The sequence below is a fragment of the Penicillium lagena genome (genome assembly GCF_028827675.1).
Source record: "Penicillium lagena strain IBT 129212 chromosome Unknown utg000008l_segment0_segment0, whole genome shotgun sequence".
Taxonomy (NCBI): Eukaryota; Fungi; Ascomycota; class Eurotiomycetes; order Eurotiales; family Aspergillaceae; genus Penicillium; species Penicillium lagena.
In genome coordinates, this window is record NW_026623229.1 from 1,132,192 (window position 1) to 1,150,516 (window position 18,325).

The following is an 18,325-nucleotide window of genomic DNA, read 5'->3' on the forward strand; positions in this document are numbered from 1 at the left end:
TGTGGCTGAGATAGTGGCGAATATCAAGTCCTAATATCTTAACCCCTCCTTGTCCCAGAAAGGATGTATTACGCGTTTCTGTTCATTACCGAAATCGACCGTCATCATGCGTTCTCTATCGTAGGCTTTACAATACTGATCTACAGGAGAACATTACTTGATCTCAGAGAGAGGTTTAATTTACCTAATACATAGTACAAAGCAGGAGCTAACCAGAAATCACGAGTCCAAGCTTAGTTATCGCACGAAAGTGATGCCGGTTCTAGTAACTGCATCAACATATGCCTTAATGCGGCGGACTGATTCAAACTTTATCGTAAAGGCTTCCGCCCGCAGAAGTATCAACAGCCACCGCTTCCTTCAACCCAACAATGTTGAATAGTGCCTTAGGCGTAAATTCCGGGTCGATGCCCGAAGAACCTGTCTCTTTGATGCGGCGATATGTAGAACGAATAGCTTCATACGCAGGAGCGATAGCTGCGAAGGGCCAGATGACGATTCGGAAACCGAGATCTTGTGCCTCCTTTGGAGTCCAGGATGGCGTGGCCCCGTTTTCGACCATGTTGAGTAGCACTGGCGCGGGCGACAGCAAGCGACACACCTCTCGTGCTTCTTCCTTAGTCGTCACACCCTCGAGAAATGCGACGTCCGCGCCAGCCTGCATAGCGGCCCTTAGTCGCTTCACCGCTTCGTCGAATCCATGCGTCTGTAGCGCATCCGTCCGTGCGATGAGGACGATGTCAGAGCCAAGTTTGTCACGAGCTGTAGCTGCTGCGCTGATACGAGACACAAAAGTGTCAAGCGATACCAACTCCTTCCCACCTAAGTGGCCGCATCGCTTGGTTTGGATCTGGTCCTCAATGTGTAAACCGGCAACGCCGCTGCGATGGTACTGCTCGACGGTGCGGGCAACCATAATCGGTCCTCCATACCCCGTGTCGGCGTCAGCGATCAGAGGGACATTCGGGTTCAGATTCGCAATCATCTCGGCGTGCTCGCGCATATCGTTCAGTGTGGCCAACCCCAAATCAGGTTGTCCCAGCTTAGAGGCGCATGTGCCCGCGCCCGTCTGTGAGTATACAATTTAGCATGCGTTTCCAGTGATGGCCAGGCCTGGCGGTAAAACCGAATAAGTTGCGCACCATGTAGAGACAATCGAAGCCCACCTCCAGGGCTATCCTGGCACTGAAACCATCATATACCCCTGGTGCGATGACGATCTCTTTTCCAGAAAGCAATTGTCGAAGACGTGTGGCTGCATGTACAGCCTTTTGGCCATTCGAGCCGTTTGCTCCTGTCATATTGGTACTCGTTGGATGGTAGACTTGTTGGACTTTAATGTCGGTTAATCTGCGATAGAAAACCCAGCTGATGTGGTGGATGATGCTTTCTACGTTTTTATATACATTCTCCCAGTGCTAGTCGGAGCTTCAACCCCGAGCTTCGGACCTCCAGCAAATCGTCTCTTTCCGTGCACGGCTCCTCTTTTTTCTCTTTTCGGCTGCGTCTGCCATCATTGATGCTGGTCAGGAACAACTGAAATGCGATCAGTGGCGGTCAAAGTCTCCGATCGGCTTTGAGCCGTACAGATCCGGCAGTATCCTTCTTGGCAGTTTGGGTAGTGGTTCCGATCGGAGATCGACCCTCGCCGATCGGCGACGCAGTTCGCCAACTGTGATTGGCCTGCATAGTGACACTTCTTAGGCCCTGGTCGCTAGGTCTCCGATAATGTTGCAAAGCAAAAATACCTTGACCAATCTCCAACATGCGGTCACCCGTTCCCATGTCCAAAAGCTGGGTTAGGGGAAGATCCACCTAGATGTACTGGGGTGGGGTCCATCAGGTATGAGAAGCACCTTGGTAGAATGACCATCACTATATCGCCATGTCTCGATTCATTTCTTTCCGAGTCGCCCAGTCAACCATGTCCACCGAGAAGGTGCAAGATTATCACGAGGAGAATGCTCCTCCAGAAGACACTCGGTACGTTCATATCGACCCAGCCATCGAGAAGCATGTGATTCGTAAACTGGACTGGAATTTTGTGCCGCTAGTGGTGGCTCTTTGTAAGTGTAGTAGAGTTTGCCTATGCGCCTGAAAGGTGAAGCGGATGCAACCGTGAGAAATCTACGGAAGCTTGTTGTAGAAGTCGAAACGAGAAGTATTCGGCACGATCATACTAACTACTTCTTCCTTATCGATAGGCGGTTTGCGGTTAATCAAAAAGTCATCGCGGTTGAAATTGACTCGAATTTAGACTCGCCAGACCCGTTGGCGTGCGGGCTTCTAGATAGAATAAAGCCTAGGCTCTTTAGCTCGAAGAGCTAGGAATGCCTCCCGACGCTGTAGGCTAGCCTTAACAAACAAAACGAGCCTTCGAATCTTCAAAACATTAGTATGTTCTTAGTATTAGGAAGAAGTAAGGGTAAACAACACCTCTAAGGTATCCACAATCTACTATGTAGGACACCGAGATTTTAGCGACTGAATACGTTCATCAGACCACTCAGACTCTGCTTCTCTGTTGAGCGGGATTGCCTTTAACTTTCTAAGTAACTGCTGTAGACTGAGCTGAATGACATGAGCAATACAAGGAACCCGGTAAATAGAAGTGCCGCTAAGAACCAGCGACTGCATTGTCTCCTGGACGCCTGTCAGCATAGTATTTGTTGTTTGACGCATTATCAGTGGTGACTGATAATACCCGGTCGGCGATACCTGGTGCCTAAAGAATCCGGATAACAGTCTCACTCAAGATTACCACTAGTGTGCGATCCATGGAGACGTTCAAATTCAAGACATTAATGCTAGTCCCCAACGCCGAGGAGCATTCTACACCCTTCAAATTGAATTACCGAAGCTTGTTCCAATCCAGGATTCAGACTCGTTGGAATTCAGCATTCCTCTTGGCCTTGGGGGTCTCCCATATGGAGATTTCCCCACCCATGACTATGTACTGATTTTCGAACAGAGACTAAGTCAGCTTGCAATATGCAAGAGGCGAAAAAGCGTATGTTTTCACTTATGGTTTTATCTTGTATTCTACTCACTTAGTACTCACTATTATCGGTATCTTTCCTTTACACTTTGCCCTAACCCCTTTCAGTCTACTTCCTCTGCGGGGAATGCGACGATCCTGATAGTAGTTCATTAAACTCATTCGGGCAGGTAGCTAGCCTTACCTACGGAATTCTTCCGGTTTATTAGCCGATTGGATTATCTCTAGCCTTCGTTCGCTCCTTATCCTGGCTCCCCAAGAGCAGTCGACTCCAATTAAGCCTTCCATGTTCAGCGTCCCGCGTCTTATCATCGTCCAGCCAGTGTGCCATTGGCGTCATACCTTGATTTGTGGTACCCGCCTCCAAGTCGGACCCATACCCGCGTCGCGCAGCGGTTGGGGTAGGTTGGGGGTACGACTTGCTGGAGGGTTTTTATTCTATCTCAGTTGGAGCAACAACAGAATGTCATTGAATGGTAGGATAGAATGAATGATAGCTATCCTGCCTATCATTCGCTCGCAGCTTATACTGGCATCTTAATATATATTCACATATCTAGATCATGGCCACTGTTCTCTCAAGACATTTGTCCAGCACACGTACACGCCTTTCAGACGTGAGTCAGTTAGATAGGTCCCAGCTATGGCTTCCACCACAGTATTCCCCCAGGGCGTGGGATATGGAATCGTCGTCGGCATCGGCTTCTTCTTCGCCCTTCTCATGATGTTCATGTCTTATATTCAGGTCCGCACGCCCACCTTGGTGCACGGCAAACTGCCTGGATGACTCCTGCTAATCCATCTTGCGCAGAACAAATACACGAAATACTCTACTCACACCAGCGAAGAGTTCAACACTGCAAGCCGGAGTGTCAAGCCAGGTTTGATTGCGAGCAGTGTGGTCTCGGCGTGGACATGGGCTGCGACCCTTTTGCAGAGCAGCACCGTCGCCTACGAGTACGGCATTGCCGGTCCCTTCTGGGTATGTTCCTGCCTTCCTTCCACCCCTTTATTTGGGAGTTCCATTACTTGGATGATACTGACCGAGAGGGAACGCAGTGTTAGCATATCCATATCTTTGTCCCGTTCGGCGCCTAAGGAGAACACACCAATGAAGCTAACCTGCCCTCCTCTGCAGATGCCGCTGGTGCAACAGTCCAGATCTTCATGTTTTCCGTGCTGGCATGCAAGGTCAAGCAGAATGCCCCCTACTGTCACACCTTCTTGGAGATCATTTACCATCGATACGGCAAGGCGACCCATATCGTCTTCATCTCATTTGCGCTGTTGACCAACGTGCTGGTCGCCAGCCAGCTGCTGCTCGGCGGCAGTGCCGTCGTGACGGCACTGACTGGCATGAATGTCTATGCGGCCGTGTTCTTGATCCCCTTGGGCGTCTGTGCCTATGTCGTCCTTGGTGGCCTCCGTGCAACGTTTCTATGTATGTCTCTAGCTCGCTAGTCTCTCCTTTCCCCTTTCCCCTGGATTAAACGCTCAATCCCTACACTCCCGATCGGAAACAACAGTTGGAAACTGACAGGACCCGAACAACGCGCTTACAGGTGACTATTCGCATACGGTCATCATGCTGTCCATTATACTGTACTTCATGTTCTCCGTTTACTCGACCAATGAGCTCATCGGCTCCCCCACGAAGATGTTCGAGCTTCTGCAAAAGGCCGCACTTGAAAGACCAGTCAGTGGTAACACGGACGGCTCCTATCTCACTATGAAGTCCAATTACGCCCTGATTTTTGGCGTGATCCAGCTATGCTCTGGCTTAGGCACCGTGTTTCTTGATCAGGGATACTGGCAGCGAGCTATTGCCAGCCGTCCAACAACGGCCGTACGGGCCTATATCCTGGGAGGAATGGCATGGTTTGCCGTTCCCTTTGGGTTTGCCACGACGCTGGGTCTGTGTGCGGTCGCTTTGACTGGCAATCCTCGGTTTCCAACATACCCCAGCCCAATGTCGGAATCACAGGTCTCGTCGGGATTGTCCGCGCCGTTTGCGGCCACCGCGCTACTCGGCAAGAGTGGCGCGGGTGCCTTGTTGTTGACACTCTTCATGGCGGTCACGTCGTCTGCGTCGTCGGAGCTCATCGCTGTGTCGTCCATCCTTACATTTGACATCTACAAAACCTATGTCAAACCGTCAGCCACTCCTGAGCGGCTCATCTTCGTCTCGCACGCCATGATCTGTGTCTTTGGACTAGTCATGGCTACCTTCGCCTGTATCTGGAACGCCATCGGCATCGACCTTGGCTGGCTGTTCTTGACGATGGGTCTCCTCATCGGCGGCGCCGTTTTCCCCGCCGCTTTTGCCGTCACCTGGAAGGGCCAGACTCGTTTGGGTGCCATGTCTGGTGCAATTGGCGGCTGTATCGCCGGCGTGACCGCCTGGCTGGTCGAGGCCAAGGTGTACTACGGCGAACTGACGATTGCCAGCACGGGCAGTTCCTATCCGACGCTCGCGGGAAACCTGGCCGCTGTCATGACCGGCCTGATCCTTTCGGTTACGATATCGCTGAACAAGCCCGACGACTTCGACTGGCAAATCACCCGCTCCATCAATATGGACATGCCCAAGACCGCCGAAACGCTCGTCGCGCGGAACGACGTTGGGCCGGTCTCTGAGAAGAACGTCGCTGTGGCGTCTCCTCCGGTTGACCCCACCGAGGACAAGAAGACGGCTAGCAACGATGTCGAAGATCCCATTTGTGACGACAAGGGAAAGCGAGAAGATGAAGGTGTGATTGAAGATCCTAAGAGATTGAAGAGTACCTTCATAGTCGCACTCATCTCGACGGTAGTGCTGTCTTTTATCATGGATATCCTAATCCCCATCCCTATGTTCTTGTCACACTACGTCTTTTCGGAGAAATTCTTCACTGGCTGGGTGGTCATTACGTTCATCTGGGTGTTCGGATCCCTGACAATTTGCGGCTTCCTCCCTGTCTTTGAGGTGAGAGTCTTCTTCATGCAGCTGCTGAGATCCGGCAAGAAGAGCTCATGAGATTGATCAATATACGTCCTTTTCACTCCTTTCCCCACCAAGAAAGATTCGGCCACCCTGTAGATTTGAATCATAAGCTCTCTGTCTATTAAGTCGGTGCTCAGTCCAGAGATTTCGTCTGGATTATATCACCTATAAGACCGGCCAAGAGGGATCAGCGTACTACAGTAGCTGAGGCATAGCCGAGCGCTACAGCACTGATTCATTCCTTTTCAACGGCGGGGTCGACCACAAAGAGGGGGCCGTGTGGGGAGGAAGTAGTAACAGTAGTAGTATTCCTCAGGCTTTTCAGGACGTTGGGTTATGCAGCCTCCTGATTCGTGTGTTACACTGCATTTCCCCGGGGATCCTTATTTTCAGCTTAGTTTTCCATCACGAATCTGACAATGGATCGATCGCCTCCATGATCAGAGTAGTAAGAAACTGTCCGCCCTGAAGGAGCGGCTTCACGAGTGAACGCAGGACGGTAAGGTAACAGAAGTTGTCAATCCAATGGACCAGTATCTCGGGAATTCATTGCTCTTGCAATCTCCACAAGAATGTGGAGCGCCTGTTCATAACACCGCCCCCAGCGAGCCCCGAAGTGATTCATTACATATCGCACCGAGAATCGGCTGCACCGTGTCTATGTCTTATCGGCGGGGTTGCTTTTGTCGGAGCGGAATGGTCCGATTTTCCTTCAATTGTGATCGCCGACTATATTATATACGGCTGGCAGCAGCCACCGTGACTTGCAGTTGTTCCAACCTTGTCTCGGCCCTCATATCAGTGCTTTTTTCTATACGAAACTACTGTTGTCGGTGGCACGTGTTATTGTCGATATCTTTGCATCTTCCCTCCACCTACGTCCACAATGGCAGCATATCCTATCGGCAATAACCCGATGAACCAGTGGATCTATGATCCCTCGACAGGCATCATCGACCTCACGCGCAATGGACCCGCCGAGACAGCTCTGACATTACAAACAACGACCTACCCGATCCGCATCGACCCCGCCAAGACCGCCATGGTTATCATCGATATGCAAAACTTCTTCTTGCACCCGGCGTTGAGGGCCCCATCTGGACCGGGCCTGGATGCGGTTGAGGTCCTTCTCAACAAGATCCCCGCCGCTCGGGAGAAAGGCATCCGTATCCTCTGGGTGAATTGGGGTCTCACGGACGAAGAAGTGGCGACAATGCCGCCGGCCATGATGAAGGCATTTACTGTGCTGCCAAAACCACCTGCCGCCGGTGATGGCCAGCCCAAGAAGAAAAAGAACCCAGCGCTATACAAGGGACTAGGCGTGGATCTCAGTGCCGTTGAGCTGCCGGATGGAACGACCATCGAGGCAGGTCGTACCCTGATGCGGGGTACATGGAATGCGGCGCTTTATGGCGCTCTGGATGCAGAGTATCGCAAGGGATTGGAGAAGGCCTCGCGCCCGGACGTGTGGATCCACAAGAACCGCATGTCTGCGTTGTGGGGTCTCCGGACTGACCTACAGGATAATCTTGAGGCGGACGGAATCACCACCCTATTGTTCGCTGGGGTGAATACGGACCAGTGTGTGGGGGGCACGCTGATGGATGCTTTTAGTAAGGGTTATGATTGCATCCTTTTAAAAGACGGTGCAGCTACTACTTCGCCACAGTTTGCAACGAATTCTTGGGAGTGGAACAGTGAAAACACGTTTGGTTTTGTTGCGTCCTGCGATGCACTTTAGGAGATTGATACATGTAACTACTTATGTACATGAGAGACTAGGCATACTTGTTGGATTATAGTAGCACTCATACATGGTTGACATTAATCTCTGTTTCAGTCGTGCGCTCTCCCAACTGACCCTAAAATTATTACAACAGAAAGAACTCAGCGGCAGAGATAAGAAAAAGTTGGAGAATTGGGGTACGCGAAGATAAAGAGTGAGATGACAAACCAGGCCCCAACTCGATGCTGCTCGCTGATACGCTAGTCCTCCCACCACGCATTCGGGTATCCGGATAAGATAGGGAAGGTGTTGTCACTGCAGACAGGGTTGTGGGACATAAGGCTTGGGGTATTTAAACAGAAGAGGGGTCGTGGGAATAATAGTCTGGGGCACTCTTCGCTGGGGATGTTAACCGTATCCATCTAATACCTTATCCCAGACTCAAAATTAGCCGACGCTATACTTCACAACGATAAATCCAGACAAAATGACCAAGACCACATGGGAACAACGCGCAGCCGATAAGCGTGAGCGTCTCAGCAACTCCATCCCATTAGAATGGAAGATCCAGTCTCTTCCCACGGCCGCCTCGGTGATTGATTATCCCGCAAAGTCAGGCCTGCTTTCACAACAGGAGCTGCAGATAACAGGATCGAGTGCCACAGAGCTGGTAGACAGGCTAGCTCGCGGCGAGTTGAAAGCTGTGGATGTCACGGTGGCGTTTTGTAAACGCGCTGCGTTGGCGCATCAGTTGGTGAGCTTGCTTCCCTCCTCCGCGCTTCTGTGAAAGAAAGTGTTAGTAGAAGGAATGGGCATACTAAGATGTATCTGAATATGTTTAGGTCAACTGCTGTCTGGAGTTCTTCCCTGAAGCGGCCATCGCGCAGGCGAAAGAATTAGATGCATACTTTGACGAGCATAAGAAGCCCGTGGGACCTCTTCATGGGCTACCGATCTCTCTTAAAGACCAGCTTCGTGTAAAGGTAGAACACCTCACTACTGGACAGAATCATCCAGAAATAACTGCGCCAATCTAACTTGTCACATTAGGGCTATGAAACCAGCATGGGCTACGTCTCCTGGCTGGGAAAATATGAAACCGGCGAATCCGTGCTAGTCACGCTTCTACGCAAAGCCGGTGCTATTTTTTACACCAAGACGAGTGTTCCTCAGACACTGATGGTGTGCGAGACTGTCAACAATATCATCGGACGCACGCTCAATCCCCGCAACGCGAATTGGTCTTGCGGTGGCAGCTCCGGGGGTGAAGGGGCTATGGTAGGAATGCGGGGTGGGATTATTGGTATTGGGACTGATATTGGTCAGTACTCTTCACCTTAATCACGTTATTTTTGCAATCTGAGTGATTGATCGTTTGCATTACTCTAACGCGCTGTTGCCATTGTTGCAGGTGGCTCGATCCGCGTGCCTTCTGCTTTCAACTTCCTGTATGGAATCCGACCCAGCCATGGCCGGATGCCATATGCCAAGATGGCGAATAGTATGGAAGGCCAGGAAACCGTGCACAGCGTGGTTGGGCCGATTGCGCATTCAGCAGCTGGTTAGCATTCCCGATCCCTATTATTCTTGGAACGATATTGACTCCACAACAAGATCTGCGGCTATTCCTCACGGCAGTCTTGAAAGAAGAACCCTGGAAGTATGATTCGAAAGTCATTCCTTTGCCCTGGAGAGACGTCGAGGAAGAAGCTATCCATTCAAAGTTGCAGTCCGGAGGGCTGACGTTGGGCTTTTACTCGTGTGATGGTGTTGTATGTCCCCATTGTGATGCTTGCTGGCAAGAAGCGCCTTACTGATTCATTGGACCAACAGGTGCTCCCGCATCCACCGATCCTCAGAGGTATCGAGAAAGTTGTCTCCACGATGAAGCAAAATGGGCACACGATTGTTCCATGGACACCGTACAAGCACGACTTCGGGCATGATCTCATCAACAACATCTACGCTGCAGACGGGAGCACGGTAAGTAATATCCCAACAAACCAGATTAACCAATCTCCCAAATATGAAAAGGGAAACAACCGCTCACTTACAAGCTAGGATGTTCTACGCAACATCAACGCCTCCGGCGAGCCCGCTATCCCGAATACCAAAAACCTCCTGAACCCAGACAAAGCCAAGATCGACATGAACGAGCTGTGGGACGCCCACCTCCAGAAATGGAACTATCAGGGCGAGTACCTGGAGAAATGGCGCGAGGTCGAAAAACATTTAGGCAAGGAACTGGACGCTATTGTCGCTCCAATCACGCCCACGGCTGCTATCCGCCACAACCGGTTCCAGTACTATGGCTATGCGTCCGTGATTAACCTGCTTGATTTGACCAGTGTTATTGTACCGGTTACATTCGCAGATAAGGATGTGGATGTCAAGAAAGGACAGGATTTCCAGCCATTGAGTGAATTGGATGCGGAGGTGCAGGCCGAGTATGATCCTGATGCATACCACGGCGCTCCCGTCGCGGTACAGATTATCGGTCGGAGGCTGAGTGAGGAGCGCACTTTGGCTATTGCAGCGGAGATCGGGAGGCTGTTGGGTAACGAGGTGACGCCGTAAGCATAGTGGATTAGGGCCAGTTGATTAAATATTACCATTATTTGCTCGTGGATAGTAATACCAAGATGTCTTGATATATGCAGAGTGAAAAGAATCATGTTTTATTCCAAGGCTATAATTGCAGTGTCAGATGTATTAGTGGCGATTACTTCTCAATCAGGTAGAACCTCCAGCTCTATGTCCGTTAGCTCCGCATCGCCGCTGCCCCGCGATCAGGTAGATGGAATTACGGACTTTAGGCTCCTGAACTACAGTGGCTCCACAAAAGTCTGTGACCCCCTAAAGTATCGCACTAATATTCTGCCGGAAATTAGCGTCTGCACCACTCAAAAACTACTATTAGTGGGCGGTAGGTATCTTATAAGGAGGCGGTAAAGAAAGGTACTTTGGGGGGGTTCACAGACTTTTGTGGTGCCACTGTATACGTACCGGATTTGTATCTTGATGATTATTTCATGCGATGGAGATTAATGTTCTTCCTGCTCTCCAGAGTTTTCTATCGGACCTAACTGGAGTTAGAGAAGAAAAGCGACCAGGGGCTCGTATATATAATCTTTGCTAACCTCGTATTTCGGCCATTTCATCCGCAAAGAACAAATTGAGACACCCGTTCAAATCAAACCTTCATTCATCATAATGCCCAAAGTTCTCATCCTCGGCGCAACTGGGTATCTGGGCAGCCAGATCGCCAACCTCCTCATCCAGGGCGGCGAGCACACCGTCTACGGGGTCGCCCGCACTCCCGCCAAGGCGGCACAACTCGCCAAACAAGAGATCATCCCAGTTCTGTGTCCAGATCCGGTGAATGATCCAAATACATATCTATCAATCATCCGCTCGAAGCATGTCGACGTAGTCCTGGACGTTGCGGGTGCCGACGTAGGCTCCCACAATTTCCTACGCGACGTCACGGCCATTGGCCAGGAACGGCTTGACCTAGACAAGAAGCGCGGTGTGAAAGGATCCAAACTAGGATTTATCTACTGCTCCGGGACATGGGTGCATGGCTCGTCGAATGAGCCTGTGAATGACCTCGACGTTGTCGGAACGGACGCAAACACCCCTCCCACGGAGCTGGTCGCATGGAGGGTTGAGATGGAAAGGGCGGTGCTGCAGGCGGCTGACTCGCTAGATGTCATGGTTCTACGACCTGCTTTGATCTATGGGAGAGAAGGTACGATCTGGTCCTCTTTTATCACGCCTGTGCTGGACGCCGCGAAGAATGGGTCCAATTCTACAGTGAAGATCCTACTGGACGGGCATTCGAAGCCCGGCCTGATCCATGTCGATGATGTGGCTAAGGCCTTTGCCAAGGCTATCGAGAAGGTGCATTTGCTCTCAGGTACTGGGGTATACCCAGTCTTCGATCTCGTTACTACCCAGGAGAGCATGCGGGAGATCTTCGAGGCATTGGCTGCATGCTGGGGTTTCAAGGGCGCACTGGACCTACAGGGCCATGGGGGAGACTTATTTGCTCGGGCAATGAGCACCAGCTTTCGGGGATCGTCGGCGCGGGCTAAGCAGTTGTTGGAATGGCAACCGACAAGACTAGGCGGGTTTGTGCAAAACATGGATATTTATGCTGCTGCGTTCGCGGCACAGCACTATGGACAATAAAAAGTAACGCTAGCTAGTGCGACTCGGTAATGCACAATGCAATGACATACTATATACGAACCACTCGTTAATCTATTAGTAAGATTGACAGGGCGTAGCACCATACCCATATTGGTGGAATATCCGGATAATGCTGCTACACCCATACGTGGCTGCAAGTTCCAGCAGTGACTGATCCTCAACATCCTTTTTGATTCAATCTGCACCGCGCTCCATCAACAACTCGTCCATCTCGGCATGGTCCTAGACGATGGCTTTAAAAAGCGGCGTCTTCCAGGGGGTAAGTAGTCTTGTCTCATGGCCCAGAAGCAATCGGCCGACTTGAACCCGTCCGTAGAGAGCAGCCTGGGAGAGCGCCTTGTCGCCACTACTACAAAATGCATTGGGATTGGCCTTCTAGTCCAGTAGAAGAATCCGAACACTCGCCTTGCCAACCCAGATGCTGAAATAATTCTCGAGGTAGACCTAAATAACTTTAAGTGGTAATACGTGCCGCAGAATCCATTAGATTTCCTCTTTTCGCCTAACCGATTCCACTCTGTAAAACGAACGCAGTATCCCTATACGTACCGCGAATCCTGTTAGTCGTTTGTCCTTTTCTTGCGTCCATCTTCTCCTATGCGCCTCGATGGGCCTGCTTTCCAAAGGAGAACCGTCTACCCTACCTTCCTCTCTGGCGTATTGAACCCCTGTCCCTAGCCAAAGTACGAGATGGTAGGTCGCTCGAGCCCATTGTCCAAACCGCGGGCGATGGCGAATCCAAAGTCTATCGACGAAATGTTCACTAGATGTGGCCTCGTCTGGGAGCCGTCTGAGATCCTCATCCTCTGCCAGCGGTGCCGATCCACACTCTATCCGCAGGGTCTGCAATTCACCCAGCACCTGCACAAGTGAAAGATGAAAAGAAGTTCTAGGCCTGATTATTAAGACCTTGTTGGCTCAGGGCATATAATATCTGCCTGTTATTGAACAGTTGCTTGAGAAAATGTTACTCAGATTTCTTACATGGTAGGCCTTACCAAATAAATAACAACTATGGCATAATATTTTGAGTCAGTCTTCAAAAAGATATAACTATTAGTGTTTGACTTTTGCACAGTGATCATGCTATCTTGACCAATGACGTCAATGATTCCTGAACCTAATTGAAGATTACCTATTATCAATAGGCGCTGCCCATGCGAAACTGAGGAACACCAAAAATAACCAGCGACGGTGGCTGGTAATCAGTGAATGCCCACACCAAATGCCAATAACGATGACCAAGATAGCTATATTGCTGGGGCGGACTTCGCACAAGAGGAAACCAGCATGCGAGAGACACGGACACCATTGACACGAGACTCGCCATACGTGAAGCTCGCGCAGAAGAAGCCGAAACTTTCAGAACACTTATCAATCACAATAGGGCCTATTATGATCATAGTCTTCGATATTGTGGTCCCATGCATAATCTACTACATTTGGTTCGGTATTCATCGATCGCAATGGGAGAGCAACTGTCGGGCTTACGAGATATGCCTTTCAACGAAGCCCGAATTCAACAAGCAGATCCTGGGATACGCTATCATCTCCTTTGGCTTAGGTGAGCTCTACATTCTGGTTGCCCGGGTCTGTCGTCTGCTCTGGCACCCCGATGAATGCAGTCCCCTTCTATCACGCTCGCGATGGGAGCTCGACGCTACATCATGGGTCTATGGTGTGGCCATGATTTGCGCCTTGATTCCGTTCGTCATTGGTAGTAGCCAGGAAATACCCATGCTCTATCTCTACTCCCCGGGGTTCATAATGGCATTTCTCGGCATCCTAATGCTCATCACTCTTATCCCGATTAAAATTCCTATTGGTATCGACTCGCAGGCGAGAGGGACTTTATTGCGGCCATTGATATACTACGCAGCTGAAGACTTCATCGCTGTGGATGGCCTGCAGGATCGCGAGTTCCGCATACGGTACAACGCGCGATATGAATCATCAAAGATTTTCAGGCGCATGCTTCTGGTTCTAACTATCTGGTGGATATTTGGAGTTTGTGTCTACCTTGGATGTCTGTCGGCCATAATATGGACGTTGGAATTCCACTATGCGTTTGGATTATCCCTGGGAGTGCTTTTCGCTTATATCATTATTTGGGCAGCGGTATCATATATCTGGCTGCAAAGAGAGATGGCTCGAGAGAAGGCACACGGTATATGTAGGTGTTAGACCTTACAAAGACCTTACAGTAATGGGATAGATAACTTGAATTATTTTCAACGGGTTCTATATCCTCATAATCGAAAAATTAACGAAGGCACATACATCACTATTCAGTCGACCTCACAGATTCCGAGTGCGTTGAGCGAAGCAAAACGCGAATTATAGGTCAACGACGCCTAAATTTGCAGAAGCTACGCTATAGATTCATACAATTAACTATAGTCAATACTCTCAAGGTGCACCTAAAATATTAACTGTTCAAAATATCTTTTCACAATTCAAGATCGACTATCTTCTCAAACCACGCGGACACCGCTATACCGAATAAAATCTACTACTTTTATACGTAATAGAGAAGAGAGTGCATACGAAAAATCCGCCTAGCGAGTGTTGCTATATGTATAAAAATATAGTGACTTGATACCTATAACAAATTACCCAAGTTGTAATTGAACTGAGCATTGGGCCGATATACAAACTGTCTTTTCGACTTCCTGTTAGAGTTGTGCAAAGTAATATATCTGAGTTTATATATAGAGGATATTTTAGCTATTGCACAGACTTAATACCCTTCTATTAGCATTGAATGCTACATAAGCGATTTCCAGAATAACCAGACCACAGTTTTCTCGTGCAAAGCAGGCCCTAGAATGATCCCCTGGACTCGTACCGCATTAAGCGCGCGGCTAACAAAGGCGGACCGGATTCTGCCGTCAAGGAATTATTGATCTCCCCGAATGGTCAACTCCATCTTCCTCCGCCGTCTACCACAACGCACCCACCCCATCACACCCCTCACGATGCGGTCTCTATCACCAGCGCTCGCGTCTCTTGCGAACGTCTTTCGAATCCCCATGTCATTGACTCCCGCGCGCCCAGCCGTTTCCCGCGTCTGCCACGAGACCTTGTCTCGACAATCCGCACCGACCACCGCAGCCGTGCAAACAGCCCCGTTCTCATCGACGAGCACCCTGGCAAAGCGGAAGGGAGGTGGTCCTCAAGTGGACAAGCGAATCAGTACGTCTTGCCCCCTTTGCTACCCAGCAATTCCAACCCACACCTCCACGAAACTCCTCTCCTTATTCCCAGATCCCCCCAGCAAAAACCAGCGCGATTGAAAACGAAAACACCAAACAGAAGCTAATAAAATGAAACTATAGCTCTAATCCGCTATTTCCTTTACCACCCCCTAACCCCACGCCCGCTCCGCTTCTCCCGTAACCGCTTCCTCCGCCACTGGACCATCCACCGCGCCTGGCAACTGTTCCAGGCGCAGCAGCGCAAGAAGCAGGAACTAGAGCTGCAGCGCCAGTACCAGAGTATGCAGGCCGCGTGCGAGGAGCTGCGCACGGGCGCCGGCGATGGCGGGAAATTGTTTCGCGTGTCAATGAATAAGAAGGGCGTGTTTACGGATCTGTTTCCCATTGAATATGCCCGGTTTCAGACGGAGTCGCCTGCTGCTGAGGGGTGGAATTATGAGTGGAAGAGGCCTGAGAAGAAGCATTAGAAATCCTTTTTTTGTCGATTGAGTGGGTGAGTGGGTGAGGGATGGAAGGTGGGAAAATTGATGATAGGGTTGTGTGGCGGTATAGGATGGGATATATATGTATCATTGGCGCTGTGTACAATACCATTTTTCATCTTTTCTTTTGTTGAGCACAGTCTATCATTTTCATGTGTATACAAATTACCTTCAGCAGACAAGATAACATCCGATGCAATTGTGTCCACAAGTCTTACCATTGAGCACACATAGTTGGTAGATGGTATACTCCCTTGCAAAAGCAATGAGCCCAGAAATATAGTCAATTACTACAGGAGAAGAAAAAGAAAACGCAACAAATCCAGGGAAGGAGTGGTATCATCACAATGCTCTTCGGGGGAATGGGGAATCAATAAGGAGAGAAATCCGGAGCGGCACGTGCATCATAACAGGGTTCAAACAAAAAAGGAGTGTAAGAGAAACAATGTACTCCGAGGGAATAGACACGACTTCATAGAGCCGAAGCGCAAACGTCGTACCCGGATCAACCGATCGAGGAGCCACAATTAACCGCCCAAACGCCAGTGATGCATGGTACAGAAAGGGTTGCCGACCCAAAAAGAAGCCAGAGGGGGAGGCGCATCGTGAAAAAAGCCAAGGCGTTGGTTATAGCACGATGCAGCACGAGGTTTTTCGTTTCTCGAAGGTGAGCAGGGCTGCGCGGGTGGCTGCCTCGAACACGTCGTCGACACCTTCACCCGTCAAGGACGAGCACTCGAGGTACTTGCGAACTCCGATCTCGGCGCCAGTCTCGTTGCCTTCTTTCGCCGTCACGAACTTGAGAGATTTCTTGCGCATCTCCTCGATCGCGAGCGGGTCTTCGCGCAGATCCTTCTTCAGCCCAACCAGAATGATCGGCACTCCGGGACATCGCTCGTTTGCTTCTTCGATCCACTGCGGTGGGAGTTAGTGATGGCTGGCACGGTTGAAGACAGTCCACACCAACCTTGTGTTTCACGTTCTCCAGTGAGTCTGGCGTGTCCAAGGCAAATCCAATCAGAATCACATGTGCTTTCGAGTAGGCGAGTGGCCGCAATCGCTCGTAGTCTTCTTGTCCCGCTGTATCCCACAGGGCCAATTGTACTGATCGTCCGTCGACTCGGCAATCTGTCACGTAGTTTTCGAATACCGTGGGCACCTAAGAAGCAGTCATGTCAGACAACCCCAAAGCCAAATCGGAGCCTTCGTCGAAGGACTGACATAATGCTAGATTTCACAGACAGGTTAGCCATGGTGATTGTTTGAAACTTTGTTGTCGTCGACTCACGGTTGGAAAGTAGCCAAGGGTAAAGACGCTGAGCAGACTAGTTTTTCCACACGCGCCATCTCCGATGATGACGAGTTTCCTGAACGTTCATCCAGATCAGTATAACCGACGAATACGCTGGTACAAAGGCAGATCCAAGTGCACGGGGCAATGGTCTGGCAAATGCTGACAGCGGTCCGTCGCAGTGGACTCGGCTGCCTATTCGCCAGCAGTAAAGAGACTGAAGCAATCACACTCACCGTCGCATCACATTGTCATTCTCCTGTTGGGCCATAGTCAATGGCAGACCGTCGAAAAAGCGCCCTGATGACACGGGTGGAGGAAAAGGAGGGTGTGCTCAGGACAAGTCGGCAGGAGTCAGAAAGCAGCGCGTACGCAGACGGGCAGGGGGGATGTGGAACTGTTGAGAGCAAAGTACAGCCACACGCGCACTATTTCCGCCCGAGGGGAGTCAGGGGAACGGAACTGGTTGGCCTGACCGGGGTTATTATTGCAACGACCAGCTTGCTTAGTGACGTGGGTTTGGGGGGAGGGGACGGAAAGGCGGTCGCGCCGGGGCTGAGGCTGATGGGGGAGGGATACTACACGCGGTCTCCCTGAATGTCCCTAAACGAAGGATCCGGGGCAATGTGGATAATGCTGAAACCGAGAAAACGAGAGGAGGGGGAATTGGTCCAGTGAGAGTGGGAGAGGGGAGAAGGCAAGCGAGTTAGACGGAGAAAAGATACGATTATCACATCGGGGACTGGACACTTCAAGGTTTTTTTACAGAAGATGGCGCCCATGCCAAACAGGGCAGCAGCCCCGACAAGCTATTCTTATTTTATTTTTGTCTAGCGTTGCAAATATTCAAGATGTCACTAATCAGGAAATGTCTTAGTTACCGGCGTGAGTGAGACAGTCACGTGATATCGTCCCTCCCGACGAGGCTAGGTGTTCAGGGCGGATGGAAAGGGAGGTATGAGGCTGATCGTTAGAGTTATTGATGGGAGTAGGAACGGACTGCTGGAGATCCCATGCAATCATCACACCATCCCGTTGGCATTGACCACGTGACTTTGGCGCCTGGCGCCCAGAACAGACCGCGAGGCAACAGGAACAGCCGGTACGGAGTGACGGTGTTTCTGCACCGACACACCTTTCGATCAGCCTAACAACACGGGTCGCGCCAAATACGGGCAATCGTAACAGGTTCAGTTGCTGCCTCACCATTCAGGCACCGATCTCGCTTGTAGCGGCTATCCCGTTGCGGCGGCACGACAACCATCCAGAAGGCAGGAAAGCCCATCACTTCATCCATCTTCTCACCCTCCCACCACCATTCCACCCCGGCATCCCGCGCTCTCGGGCCCTGAACTTGTCGCTGGCCCTGGCCCTTGATCGCGCTTCCTGTCCCTCCGGTCAGCCAGCGCGTC

The 18,325-nt window shown here is 50.6% G+C and overlaps 10 protein-coding genes across 10 annotated transcripts; 7 read left to right on the forward strand and 3 right to left on the reverse strand.

The window, feature by feature from the left end:
• Positions 1 to 304: 304 nt before the first annotated feature.
• Positions 305 to 1,301, reverse strand: N7510_011021 (isocitrate lyase/PEP mutase family protein; the record flags this gene model as incomplete). The annotated part of the gene is made up of 2 exons (XM_056982946.1): positions 305 to 1,069; positions 1,143 to 1,301. 2 exons carry the CDS (start codon positions 1,299 to 1,301, stop codon positions 305 to 307), a joined length of 924 nt encoding a protein of 307 aa, XP_056828440.1.
• Positions 1,302 to 1,557: 256 nt separating this feature from the next.
• Positions 1,558 to 1,785, reverse strand: N7510_011022 (uncharacterized protein; the record flags this gene model as incomplete). The annotated part of the gene is made up of 1 exon (XM_056982947.1): positions 1,558 to 1,785. One exon carries the CDS (start codon positions 1,783 to 1,785, stop codon positions 1,558 to 1,560), a length of 228 nt encoding a protein of 75 aa, XP_056828441.1.
• A 1,856-nt stretch (positions 1,786 to 3,641) lies between these two features.
• On the forward strand, positions 3,642 to 6,014 carry N7510_011023 (sodium:solute symporter family protein; the record flags this gene model as incomplete). The annotated part of the gene is made up of 4 exons (XM_056982948.1): positions 3,642 to 3,743; positions 3,810 to 3,980; positions 4,160 to 4,439; positions 4,561 to 6,014. 4 exons carry the CDS (start codon positions 3,642 to 3,644, stop codon positions 6,012 to 6,014), a joined length of 2,007 nt encoding a protein of 668 aa, XP_056828442.1.
• Positions 6,015 to 6,867: 853 nt separating this feature from the next.
• N7510_011024 (cysteine hydrolase family protein) lies at positions 6,868 to 7,722 on the forward strand (the record flags this gene model as incomplete). Its single annotated transcript, XM_056982949.1, has 1 exon — positions 6,868 to 7,722. One exon carries the CDS (start codon positions 6,868 to 6,870, stop codon positions 7,720 to 7,722), a length of 855 nt encoding a protein of 284 aa, XP_056828443.1.
• Positions 7,723 to 8,194: 472 nt separating this feature from the next.
• On the forward strand, positions 8,195 to 10,284 carry N7510_011025 (amidase; the record flags this gene model as incomplete). Its single annotated transcript, XM_056982950.1, has 7 exons — positions 8,195 to 8,461; positions 8,550 to 8,690; positions 8,758 to 9,028; positions 9,119 to 9,268; positions 9,322 to 9,479; positions 9,541 to 9,690; positions 9,769 to 10,284. 7 exons carry the CDS (start codon positions 8,195 to 8,197, stop codon positions 10,282 to 10,284), a joined length of 1,653 nt encoding a protein of 550 aa, XP_056828444.1.
• Positions 10,285 to 10,920: 636 nt separating this feature from the next.
• Positions 10,921 to 11,901, forward strand: N7510_011026 (NAD-dependent epimerase/dehydratase family protein; the record flags this gene model as incomplete). The annotated part of the gene is made up of 1 exon (XM_056982951.1): positions 10,921 to 11,901. The coding sequence occupies one exon, from the start codon at positions 10,921 to 10,923 to the stop codon at positions 11,899 to 11,901; it is 981 nt and encodes a 326-aa protein (XP_056828445.1).
• A 1,233-nt stretch (positions 11,902 to 13,134) lies between these two features.
• Positions 13,135 to 14,106, forward strand: N7510_011027 (uncharacterized protein; the record flags this gene model as incomplete). Its single annotated transcript, XM_056982952.1, has 1 exon — positions 13,135 to 14,106. The coding sequence occupies one exon, from the start codon at positions 13,135 to 13,137 to the stop codon at positions 14,104 to 14,106; it is 972 nt and encodes a 323-aa protein (XP_056828446.1).
• Positions 14,107 to 14,900: 794 nt separating this feature from the next.
• N7510_011028 (mitochondrial 54S ribosomal protein mL40) lies at positions 14,901 to 15,607 on the forward strand (the record flags this gene model as incomplete). Its single annotated transcript, XM_056982953.1, has 2 exons — positions 14,901 to 15,117; positions 15,261 to 15,607. 2 exons carry the CDS (start codon positions 14,901 to 14,903, stop codon positions 15,605 to 15,607), a joined length of 564 nt encoding a protein of 187 aa, XP_056828447.1.
• Positions 15,608 to 16,249: 642 nt separating this feature from the next.
• rho2 (uncharacterized protein) lies at positions 16,250 to 17,184 on the reverse strand (the record flags this gene model as incomplete). The annotated part of the gene is made up of 4 exons (XM_056982954.1): positions 16,250 to 16,537; positions 16,590 to 16,781; positions 16,911 to 16,989; positions 17,150 to 17,184. 4 exons carry the CDS (start codon positions 17,182 to 17,184, stop codon positions 16,250 to 16,252), a joined length of 594 nt encoding a protein of 197 aa, XP_056828448.1.
• Positions 17,185 to 17,189: 5 nt separating this feature from the next.
• N7510_011030 (uncharacterized protein) lies at positions 17,190 to 17,510 on the forward strand (the record flags this gene model as incomplete). Its single annotated transcript, XM_056982955.1, has 1 exon — positions 17,190 to 17,510. One exon carries the CDS (start codon positions 17,190 to 17,192, stop codon positions 17,508 to 17,510), a length of 321 nt encoding a protein of 106 aa, XP_056828449.1.
• Positions 17,511 to 18,325: the final 815 nt, after the last annotated feature.